Source organism: Bombina bombina, chromosome 3, assembly GCF_027579735.1.
Source record: "Bombina bombina isolate aBomBom1 chromosome 3, aBomBom1.pri, whole genome shotgun sequence".
Lineage (NCBI taxonomy): Eukaryota > Metazoa > Chordata > Amphibia > Anura > Bombinatoridae > Bombina > Bombina bombina.
In genome coordinates this window covers 1,036,323,542-1,036,335,960 of record NC_069501.1, presented here as the reverse complement: position 1 = coordinate 1,036,335,960, position 12,419 = coordinate 1,036,323,542, and the positions used below count along the sequence as shown (strand labels likewise).

The 12,419-nt window shown below is 34.8% G+C and overlaps 1 protein-coding gene across 1 annotated transcript; it reads left to right on the top strand.

Moving 5' to 3' along the window:
* The first annotated feature begins 3,269 nt into the window (after positions 1-3,269).
* On the top strand, positions 3,270-12,126 carry LOC128652601 (olfactory receptor 1009-like). The gene is made up of 3 exons (XM_053705533.1): positions 3,270-4,162; positions 11,478-11,528; positions 12,009-12,126. The coding sequence occupies exons 1-3, from the start codon at positions 3,270-3,272 to the stop codon at positions 12,124-12,126; spliced, it is 1,062 nt and encodes a 353-aa protein (XP_053561508.1).
* The last annotated feature ends 293 nt before the right edge of the window (positions 12,127-12,419 follow it).

Genomic DNA, 12,419 nt, shown 5'->3' with positions numbered 1-12,419 from the left:
GCCGTACGTCCTCAGGCATTAACTGTATTTTTTTTGAGGACGTACGTCGTACGTCATCGGTCATTAAGGGGTTAAAGATGTATGCTACATTACAGCAGTGGATATAGCATAACTAAGAGTATTAACTCTAACTGAAGTTATAAATCTCCACATGATATCAGAACATGCAGACTTAATCACAAAAGATCTCACCATTAAATTATTTCCAATAATTGATTAAATCAAATCTGGAATTTAAGCCCTGTGGTATTCATTTTAAATATCCAATAAATCTCTTGTTTATTTAATCTTTGGTCAATATCACCTCCTCTATCATTGAGAGTTATCTTTTCTATAATGTTCCAGCTAAATGTGTCTTAACTTCTATTATGTAATTCAATGAAATGTCTGGCTATTGGTGTCATCTTTTCTTCTCTTTCCTTACTTTCTGATTGTGAGGTCATACTGTTGAAATGTTCTCTTATTCTCACTCTAGCCTCACGTGTAGTTTTGCCAATGTACTGAAGGTGGCACTCTTTGCAAGTAATGGGATTGTGTTTAAAAGTTCGCTTGTTTTAATGCAATGTTAGTTTGATAAACATTGCTGATGCTGTATGCTACAATAAAGTTGTCGATATATTGGAGTGCAACCTTTTCCTGTGCTATTAGATTATAAATGTATACACATATATAGACATGTATATTTAGACATAAACCATGAACTTGTAATATAAAGTTGCTTGCTAATGTTAGCGCAGTCCAGCAATGCGGCTTACCGTGTCAAACACTATCATTAGTGCGCCACTTGTAATCTGGTCCTGAGTATGGTTATTTGGAAAGTGGGAGTACCAGGCCTTTATTGTGCAAAATGATTCTTTTACTGAAAAGGATACACGGACATTAAATCCAAGGTGTGTCTGTGGTTCATTCTCTATCTCTCAACTTTGTGAAAATGATGAATTTAGTTGGTGTGGCTACTAGGGAAGGGGTGTCCTATACCTTTTTGGACACGAATGGACACTTGGAATGTTGATTACATGGTGGATCTTGTTATTCATTGTCTTTTACCCTTTTAGCCTTGTGGAATGGGTGAGTTTAGTTGGTGTGGCTAATTAACAAAAAATGCCTTTTTGGCACAAAATTATTTTCTTACCAGGATGGACACTTGGATGCGGATTCTATGGCAGGTTTGTTTCTTCTTGTCTCCCTCACTCCTAGCATTGTGTAAAGTGTGAATTTGGTTACTTGGGGAGTGGACATTTCAGCCTTTTTTGTGTGCAACTCTTCTTTACTGGAACAGATACTTGGATGTGAATTCAGTGGTGGGTCTATAGCTTATTGTCTCTAATAATTTTAATGTTCTGATTTAAAGTTACCAGAGGTTAGAAAATGTACTGTATATAGGCCAACATTCTTTCCAACACAGGTACAGTCCTCTTTTCTTGAGATACTGGCTTCCAGTCCTCCTTGACCAGGTAATACAAAGCAAGAAGAATTGAATGGACCACCCTAAATCTTTCTAATAATTTCACATCCCTCAGAACCTGAAGCAGAACCATATAGTTCAGCACTCAATGTGCTCCAGCCCTCATAGGCCTACCATCATTGTACTTGGGTTCTACTCTGGGAGGAATCATACGTTTGGTTATCTCCCTCTCTCTCAACATTATCCACTGACCCATTCACTCCCAAAACTGGTCCCTTCTCACCTCTCTCTATGGTTCAGTTTCTGACACATTACTAGCATAATCTAATACAGGTAATGTTTAGCATTAGAAATTCAATGCACATTTTATCATTTAATTATTACTAGGGAGTGTTTTAATTGATATTAATGTTTTAAATGCGCAATTGTGGGATTTTCAGATTGTTTAGAATATTTTGCACTTTGCAATTATCAACTGAAAGGTGCATTTTAAAGAGTTGTAGATGTCAATGATCTATTTCAGGATGCATTAAACATAATGATAATGGTTATTTCCATGACCCTTCATTAAATAATTACTTTTTAACCATTCTGAAATTATACTTTTTCCTTTTAGCAGATTGTTAAATCAATTACAAATTGGTTACTGTGGGAATATAGAAGCTTTAGGGAAGAATTTCCACAAGGACTAGAATCAGAATAAATATTTCTCTATCCAAGTGCTTTAGGTTACAAAAGATCTCCTGCTCAGGTAAGTGCAAGAGTATGTTTGTAAATAGATTTTATGACTACATATACTTAGGCATATTAAAATACTAGGCTGGGCTAATTAGAATTATTTTAACTCGAGTTCAAAGCAATGTACATTCCACAGTCAATAAGATACAATAAAGGTAGATAGACAGACAGATATTCTTAGTGAATACTTTAACAGGAATATTTAATATATAATGTAGTTATCAGGATATTTTTGAGAATAGTTGTAATAGATTCTAATGGATTTGTCTCTCTGTCCCTTCTTCCATTCTCTTCTCTCTATATGTTTTATTTAGCATGACTAATTTCCATACAGTCTGTTTTGTAACATCAATAAAAATATATTAATATTTGAAAAGTGAGTATAACAAATAACAGCTACCAGTCAACATATATATATATATATGATATATTAAACAAAGCTTGAAAATGTATTTACAGTCATTCCTTTCATTTTTGCTTCTAGTTTCAATATGTTGAAATGGAATGATGGTTGCATTGTGTGTATTTACACAAGCAGAAATATGTTGTAATCTAAATATATGAATATTATTTATTATGCACTAAGCCAATTCTGATTAGATGTATAAAACGAAAACATTTTTATTTGCGTGCTTAGTTTTATGTGTCATATATGACACACATATACTTAGTCATGTAAATATGTATCTATCTCTTTCCTTGTGTGCCTTTATTTTGTTTGCAAAAATATTATTGTAAGGCAAATGCATGTTTCTGGGACTAGGTTTATGTGGTCTCATAGAAAAGTTTCAACAACAAAGGATATCACCAAAGATAAGTTTGATGACATGAGAGAAAGAGAGAGTCAGAGACAGAGAGAGAAAGAGAAAAAAAAGAGAGAAAATGTTTTTTAAAGAAACATTTCATTTTTAATTCCTTGCCCCCTTTAAGTATTTTATTAAAAACTCTTAGAAATTGTTAGAACTATATCATTTAAATGACTCCATAATTTTTTTTTATTGTTTTTTGAACATGTGAGAAATCAACAAAGAACATTACAACTGAGGAATATAACATTGTATTTATTTATTTCTTCTAGCTTTATAATAAAAAAATAAAGCATGAAACAGTCACATTCCAAAGGGAGATGTCGAATTACACAAACTTCAAAGAGTTTATCCTTCTAGGACTGACAGATAATCCTGCATTAGAACTTTTTCTTTTTGTGCTTTTCTTAATATTTTATACTATCACAATCTTTGCTAATATTGGCATCATTGTAATTATCAGAGCCGATGCTCGTCTCCACACACCCATGTATTTTTTTCTTAATAACTTGTCCTTCCTGGACCTTTGTTACGCCACCATTATAACACCAAAGACTTTAGTTAACTTCCTGTCCAATAAAAAAGTGATTGCTTACGTAGAATGTATATTACAGATGTACTTGTTTGGTGCATCAGTTACCATTGAATGTTTTCTACTAGGAATAATGGCGTATGATCGATATGTTGCCATTTGCAACCCTTTGGTATATTTAACGATTATGAACAAAAGGTTTTGCTTGCAACTTGTAGGATACGCCTACATTGGTGGATATCTCAATGCTGCAATTCATACAACTTGTACATTTCAATTACCATTCTGTAAAAGCAATAAAATAGATCATTTTTACTGCGACGTGCCTCCCCTTTTAAAATTGTCTTGCGTTGATACAACCATGAATGAACTTGTTATGTTTATTTTTGGTGGTTTTGCTGAAATAAGCTCCCTCACAGCTGTCACTGTGTCATATGCCTATATTATTTCTACCATAATGAGGATTCACTCTAATGAAGGACGGAAGAAGGCGTTTTCTACATGTGCGTCTCACCTTACTGCAGTCATCATCTTCTACGGCACAATAGTTTTTATGTACCTGCGGCCTTCATCTACTTATTCCTTAAGCCAGGACAGAATCGCTTCAGTGTTCTATACTGTGGTTATTCCTATGCTGAATCCACTGATCTACAGTTTAAGAAATAAGGAAGTAGCCCGAGCATTCATAAAACTCGCGTCTAAATGGACATAGCATATAGGAATACAGTACATATAATCTGTCAGATTTTTTCAATTGTTGAAACATTACAAGTTATTATTTATATTATATAATTAAACTTCATTCTTCCTTTTTGATGAATCTGTCTTGTTTTGTCTATATCTAACACCTAGATTACGAGTTTTGCGCTAAAAAGGGTGCGAAACTAACAGTTGCGTTATTTCTAGGGTGACCATATTGCCACTTTAAAAAGGGACATATATGAAAAATACATATGTCAGGGTTCTTATAAAAAAAAACATTTCTTTAACCCTTTGAGTGCTAAGCATTTTCCCTCCTGGGTACTAAGATTTTTTATGTTTTTTTTATTTTATCAGACCCCCAAGACACTGTTGGAAAAGGTTAGGCGATTACCTTTCCAATGGTGGGTCTTGGGGGTCTGTAGCTGCTTAGATGCCTGAGATACAGGCTTCTAAGCAGCATGCCCCCTGCTCCAATGCTTAACATTGTTAAGTATAAATAAAGTTGCGCGGTGACGTCATCATGTTATTGCGCGTGATGTCACCACAAAAAACGGGAAGCCCCGGCGATGCCTGTCACTCTAAAGGCACGATCGCCGGGGTAAGAGCGGGTGGGAGCCCCAGACCTCCCTCAAGGTGGGAGAGTGCTAGTGAAGGCTCTGAGACGTCATTAGCACCAGAGTGGTTAACTCTGTGACGGCTCAGAGCCGTCATCAGCACTCAAATGGTGAAACAGCCCTGACATATGTATTTTTCCTATGTGTCCCTTTTTAAAGTGGCAATATGGTCACCCTAGTTATTTAACTCTCCATAGCGCTGCCATTACGAGTTAAAGGGGCAGTACACTGTAAAATCGTTTTTCCATTAATGTATTTTAAATGACTTGTTATACCAACTGCAGAGTATAAAATATTTGAGAAATTCCATTTTCATGCTTATTTGTGTATATGAAGTAGCTGATTTTGTGCTTTGAAACCACAACCTATTACAATGGGTTGAATTTAAAGGTGATATCAGATCTCATTATGTTCTAAGTTTGTGTAAACAGACTTGCTTCCTTATCTTTTATTTGGCTGGAACACCAAAGCTCAATACATAGAGAGAACAATGGAAAATGATCATTTTATTACTTAACTATCCTACATCCCACTGAGAGTGTAATCTCTTCTGCTGGCTGTGTATACTTAGGCTATTCAATAGCCTATACTGCAGTATTAATTTGTTCAGTATAGGTGGTGATACCACAGGCTAAATCAGCTATTTCAAATGCTGAAATAGGAGTAAAGGAGCTACTTGTAACCAATTTAATACACTCTAGCAGGTTAAAAGGATCATTGGGAATAATTTAAAGGGGAGAACATTTTTGGGAAAAGCATCCTTGTGCGTGCGATATGGTGGGATTAAGCTCCATACCGCACAAAAGCCAAGGGCTGCTTTGGCTTGGTCGCACACGTTTTCCCCCATAGACATCAATGGGGAGAGAGTGTTAGAAAAAAAACTAACATCTGAAGTGCGGAAAGAAAAATCTCTGTAACGCAAGCCCATTGATGTCTATAGGGAAAAAAAGTTATGTTTAAACCTAACACCCTAAAATAAACCCCAAGTCTAAACACCCCTAATCTGCCGCCCCCAACATCGCCGACACTAGTAAAAGTTATTAATCCCTATTCCGCCCCTTCTGTTATTGCCAGCACCTAATTAAAGTTATTTACACCTATTCCACCGCTCCCCAACATCGCCGACACTATAATAAAGTTATTAACCCGTATTCCGCCACTCCCTGACATCACTGCCACTAAATAAAGCTATTAATCCCTAAACCTACTGCCCCCCACATCGCAGCTACTAAATAAACCCTTAAACCGCCAGCCCCCCACATCGCAAAACACTAAATTAAACTATTAACCCCTTAACCTAACACCCCCCTAACTTAAAATTAAAAGTACAATATAACTCTCTTAAAATAAATAAAAACTTACCTGTGAAATAAAAATAAACCTAACATTAAACTATAAATTAACCTAACATTACTATTCTAATAAAATAAAAAATTACTACAAATAAAAAAAATCTAAATTACAAATTTTATGGGGTTAGTGTTAGTTTTTTCTTTCATTTTTTTGGGTGTTTTTTTTTTTTAGATTAGGACTTTTGGCTTTTGGAAAAGAGTTGAATGCCCTTTTAATGGCAGTGAAAAGAGCTGAATGCCCTTTTAAGGGCAGTGAAAAAGAGCTGAATGCCCTTTTAAGGGCAGTGAAAAAGAGCTGAATGCCCTTTTAAGGGCAATGCCCATACAAATGACCCTTTAGGGGCAATGGGTATCTTAGGTTTTCTAAAGAGTTAGGTTTTTTATTTTCGGGGGTTGGTTGGGTGGTGGGTTTTACTGTTGGGGAACTTTGTATTTTTTTTACAGGGAAAATAGCTATTTAACTTAGGGCATGGCCCTATTAAAGGCTATTGGTAGTTTATTGTAGGCTAGGGGAGTTTTTATTTTGGAGGGGGTCTTTTTTATTTTTATAGGGCTATTAGATTAGGTGTAATTGTTTTTATTTTTGATAATTTTGTTTTTTATTATTTTTTCTAAGCTTAGTGTTTTTTTATTTTTCGTAATTTAGTGTTTATTATTTTTTGTAATTTTAGATTTTTTAATTTTTTTCGTAGTGTTAGGTTTTTATAAATTTGTCATTTAGATTTTTTTATTGGTAGTATTTTTTTTATTTTATTAGAATAGTAATGTTAGGTTAATTTATAGTTTAATGTTAGGTTTATTTTTTTTTCCACAGGTAAGTTTTTATTTATTTTAAGATAGTTATATTGTACTTTTAATTTTATGTTAGGGTGGTTTTAGGTTTAGGGGTTAATAGTTTAATGTAGTGTTTTGTAATGTTGGGGCAGTGGTTTAGGGGTTAATAGCTTTATTTATTAGTGGCAATGTGGGGGGCCGGAGGTTTAGGGGTTAATAGATTTATTTAGTAGTGGCGATGTGGGAGGTTGGAGATTTAGGGGTTAATATCTTTATTATACTGTCGGTGATGTCGGGGTGCGGCGGATTAGGGGTTAATAGCTTTATTATAGTATTTACGATGCGGGAGGGTAGCCGTTTAAGGGTTAATAGGTAGTTTATGGGTGTTAGTGTACTTTGTAACAGTTAAGTTATGAGTTTTGTGAAACATTTTTGTTTGACAAAATCCATAACTACTGCTTTCAGATGGCGGTATGGATCGTGTCGGTAAAGGCTGTAACAAAAGCATTTTAGCTGGACCACACAACCTGTAATTCCGGTGCTATGAAAATCCCACACAAAACGTCATTTTTTTGAGTGCGGAATGGATGTTGCATTACAGGCTAAAATGTTTGTGTTACAGCTATACCGACATGACTCGTAATATGCGTTCCTGGCCATTACGCTGGAATTTCAGCGTTAAAAGCCGTATCGCAACACTTGTAATCTAGCCGAAAGTAAGTAGTGCACATTTGTGTGATGTAAGTATTACATTTTGCATTATTATCTAAATACCTAGGGAAGTTCAGTTCTAGCCTGTTTCTTTTCTGCATTAACCCAGATATTGCTAAACTGATTGGAGCATGATCTGTTATTGTAAATGGTTGAATATCACTTTTATCCACTAAGTTTATAAAAGTGGTATAGAGTAAAAATAGATCTATTCTAGAATAAGATCAAAATGTTTTTAGAAAGACAAGAGTAATTTCTAACATCAGTGTTCTCCATCCTCCAAATATCTTTTAGTTTTAAATTATGCATGAGATCTAAATAGTCTACTTTCCCTTTTAAAATGCCGTAATGCAGATTTAGTACAGTCTATCAAGGTAGGCATGTGAAGTTCTGAAATCGCCACCTAGAACATTTTCCGTATTCGTATATGTTCCCTAATATAACATTTTAATTGTTTAACAAATGTATTAAGATTTTACATCTATCTTGGGTTTCTTAAAAATAATGGCAACTCCCTTTATTCTCCTAAGACATGAAGTAAGTATCAACTCCCCAATCCAATAGCTTTTTCATTGTTTTACTTCACATTAATTCAGAAGGGTTTCTTGTATCAAGACTATATCAGCATTCTAGAATTTCAGATTATTTAATACTGCTTTATGCTTAAAGGGACACTAAACCAAAAATTCTTCTTTCATGATTCAGGTAGAGCATGGGTGCCCACACTTTTTTGTTTTGGGATCTACTTTTCAAATGTCCAGCTCAACAAGATCTACCCACTAAAAATGGGCTGGCTCCTAAGCATAAATTCCTGCTTTTTCAAATAAAGATACCAAGAGAATGAAGAAAAATTTATAATAGAAGTAAATTAGAAAGCTGTTTAAAATTGCATGTTCTATATCTGAATCATGAAAAACAAATTAAATGTGTGTTTCAAATCCCTTTAATGTTGTATGATTTAGCAACAGCATAAAGATACAACAGATTAATCCTGACTACAAAAGTAGCACTGACTTTAATTCAGGTTAATAGGAGCAAACCCTTGTGCCATGCTACAAAACACTGCATTCAAATTACTGCCACTGGCCCCCTTTACTTTTGCGCTGTGGGCTTGGCCTGATATGACCCAGTGAAGAGGCTTACACAAATAAATTTCAAAAGCGTGCCATGCAGACCATTTCTTACCGGGTCAACGCATTAATTTGCCAGACGTCTCAATCAGACTTGTTCCTTTAGCATAGCACAACAGCCTCCACATTAACTTTTTCCATCTATTGATGCTTACCCTCCTAACTATACTATACCACCATATCCATTGGGAGAGTACTCACTCAACCATGCTTTTGATAGACCAATTATGTTGTCGTTCAAAAATCATCTACATTGATTAATTGAAATCGATGTCCCTCAAGATCCAATCCTGTAGCACTTTTCGTGTCCGACCATCAGAATGTTGAATGACCTTCCCCTTCACACAATGCGGTAGATAAAGCGGTATCCCTAGCAACCATACTCTACTCACGCCCCAGTGTTGAGATCGCATAACTTGACCACATCATTTTGATCACATTGGCCGCGATCTACCAGCAGCACCTTCGGGATCTACTGGTAAATCCCAATCTACCTATTGTGCACCCCTGAGGTAGAGAATACAATTTTAAACAACATTCCAATTTACTTTTATTATCTAATTTGCTATATTTTTTAGATATCCTTGGTTGAAGAAATAACAATGCACATGGTTGAGCCAATCACACGAGGCATCTATATGTAGCCACCAATCAGCAGCTACTGAGCCTATCTAGATATGCTTTTCAGCAAAAGATATCAAGAGAATGATCCTGAATCTTGGCCTTTGATCCACTCACAGACAGCTGCCTAGACCTGGATTCAAATCACACACTTGGGTTGTTTATTACAACACCCTATTTTGATATATGGGACTTTGTTTTCTCAATTATACATACCAATTTGATATTTGATTTCTGATAATTGTCTGATACATTATTATTTGAGAGATTGTACTATAATTGTTTATTATATATTCACATTTTTACTTTTACAATTTCATATCCATTCCATTTTGACTTAGGGCGCCCCTATATATCATCTTTAATAGCAAAATTAGAAAGTTGTTTAAAATGGTATGCTTTTTCTAAATCATTAAAGAAAATATGTGGGTGGTATGTCCCTTTTATTGGGAAGGTAAAACCTCACACATTCCAAGAAATTATTTTAAGCCCCATTATTGACTATCCTAAAAAAGAAAATTGTCCTAAAAGTAAAAATAAATAAATAACTAAAAAGAAGGGAGAGTAATTGGAGATTGGGGAAAAAAGAAAAACTATCTTAATGAATGCAGCTATCTTGGTTCCTTCATCTCGCTTTTTCCTCTCTTTTCTTTCACCTTTCATTTCTCCCTCTCTCTTTATCTTAAATATTAAAATGAGATATATACAATAGAAGGAAGAATTCCTCATCTCTTTGAGACATACAGATCAATCTATTATTCTTATTATTATTATTATAATACTTTATTTATTAAGCGCCAACATATTCCGCAGCGCTGTCCATGGATACAATTCATTTAAATAAAACAATACAAGACTTGTAAGATACAGGACAAAATTTACAAACACATACAGAGGGATTGAGGGCCCTATTCCCGTGGGAACTTACAATCTAGAAATCTATTCAGGTTTATCATCGATTCTCATTCCTATTCTAAGCCTAACAGTGTATATAATACTAGCTTTTAGTCCATCTTTTAAAAACCTTAAACAATATAGAGCGAGTTCCTTTCTTTTTTATTTAGATGTTTCTACAGAAAAATCTTAAAGGATCAAAACTTTCCTTCCATTTCCTTCCATTTACATTAATAGATCATTAATAGATCAGATTGCGAGTGGTACACAACAGTTACATGTGAGCAAAAAAGGGTTTATCGTGTGTGTTCGCATGCATCAGGTTTTTTGCTCGTTTTTCAATTTGAAAGTAAATGCGATCACTTTGTCATCAATCTTATTTTGCATAGACCCTATTTGCTTAGTTAAATAGTCAATCTAAATTATAAGGGCTAGATATAAATACATAAATATATACACATGTATACATATGCATTTTTGTGTTTATATGTGTATATATATATTTACATATATTCACATATAAATACATATATATATATCCATATAAACACATAAATGCATATGTCTACATATAAAGACTTTCACACTTTGCACTGGAGCCTTTCACATTCCAATGTTCATCACATAGGGGAATATGTTCTATGTATTTTAAATAGATATTCCTATATTAATCTGTATATATTGTGACAAAAATTACCCATCCCCTTGGGATTTTGTCCCGGGAACTGCTTTGATACACAGTCTTCACAGCAGAAAGAACTCCATATACACTGGCTTTAGATGTAAAAGTCTTGGTCTGTTTATTCACAGACAATATACAGTTTTAACTTAAACAAAAACAAAATAATGGCGCTTACTAAACAGAATAAAGTATTCCTGGCTTTTAAACACAACTGCAAAATTAGAAATAGATTTCAAAACTCACAGGAACCTGCAGATAGCAGTACAACTCCAACATATATTCTATTTTTCACATTCAGGTTCTAACTAGCAGCCTCAGCACACATTATTTAACAGGTATTAGTTGACCTTAATTAGCTGCAGATGAGAACACCTTTATTTGTAGGGAGATCCTGAGCTGGATTCCTCACCTACAATTCTCCCTACAAATTTCAAGAGGCTCAAGCTTCCTACTCAAATACAAGAAAGTGTGACCTTCCTCCTGTCTCTCTTGAGAAAAGACCATTCCAAAACCCACATCTGAGGCATCAGTCTGTTCGGAAAAGTCAGGGGTTATCAGAACTAACTGGTCACATATGGCCTCCTTAAAGGAATATTCCAGCCAAATTTGGAAACCACATGGGTGCATTTCGGTATTGAACAGAAGCAATTTTGTAATATACATGCATTAGCAAAAATGCTTCTAATAAAAGCTATAGCTGTTCCAAAAGTGTATTTAAGTATGCACTGTGCACCAGGATTTTAAACACAGCACTTGCTCAGAGAGCCTAAAGTACTTGTACTATCTGGTAATGACTCAGTTTGTTAAATGCTGACATGATTCAAGCCCCAGTGATGATCTAAGCAGCAGCATTATTTAAAATGCTCCTGCCCTGAGAATATCTAGCTATGATTCACATGCACATGCAGAAAAAAATGTTACCACTAAAACAGTGATCACTTTTACTAGAAGCATTTTCGCCAATACATGTATATTGCAAATATGTTTCTATTCAAAGATGTAATTAATCTATGTGCATTTAAATTTTGACTGGAATCTCCCTTTAAGTTGTATGAATGCTTGTTCAGCTTCTGGTGACTATTTAGCAATTCCAGGGGATTTTGCTTCCGTTAGATCAGTTAAAGGACTAGCAATTGTTGCAAATTTAGAAATAAATCTCCTCTAATACCCAATCAAACCAATACATGCTCTAACTTGCTTTTTAGTTAATGGCCTTGGCCACTTTTGTATGGCTACTATTTTAACAACCTGGGGTTTCACTAAACTTCTATCAATAGAATAGCGAAAGTACTTAGCCTCCTCTAAGACAATAGTACATTTACTCGGGTTAGCCATTAAACAAGCATTTGTATTGAATTCAGGACTGCTTGTACCTTTGGAAGGTGGGATTCCCAATCCTCACTGTGTATCACAGTGTCATCTGAATATGCTGTTGCATAATGTGTATTTGGCTTTAAT

What these genes read in the sequence shown, in the direction of transcription:
- LOC128652601 (XM_053705533.1), top strand. Translation starts at nt 3,270, where the DNA reads ATGTCGAATTACACAAACTTCAAAGAGTTTATCCTTCTAGGACTGACA. An exon ending in AATAAGGAAGTAGCCCGAGC is followed by an intron (nt 4,163 to 11,477) that starts ATTCATAAAACT and finishes TCCAAAACCCAC; the next exon opens with ATCTGAGGCATCAGTCTGTT. An exon ending in GGGGTTATCAGAACTAACTG is followed by an intron (nt 11,529 to 12,008) that starts GTCACATATGGC and finishes TCTCCCTTTAAG; the next exon opens with TTGTATGAATGCTTGTTCAG.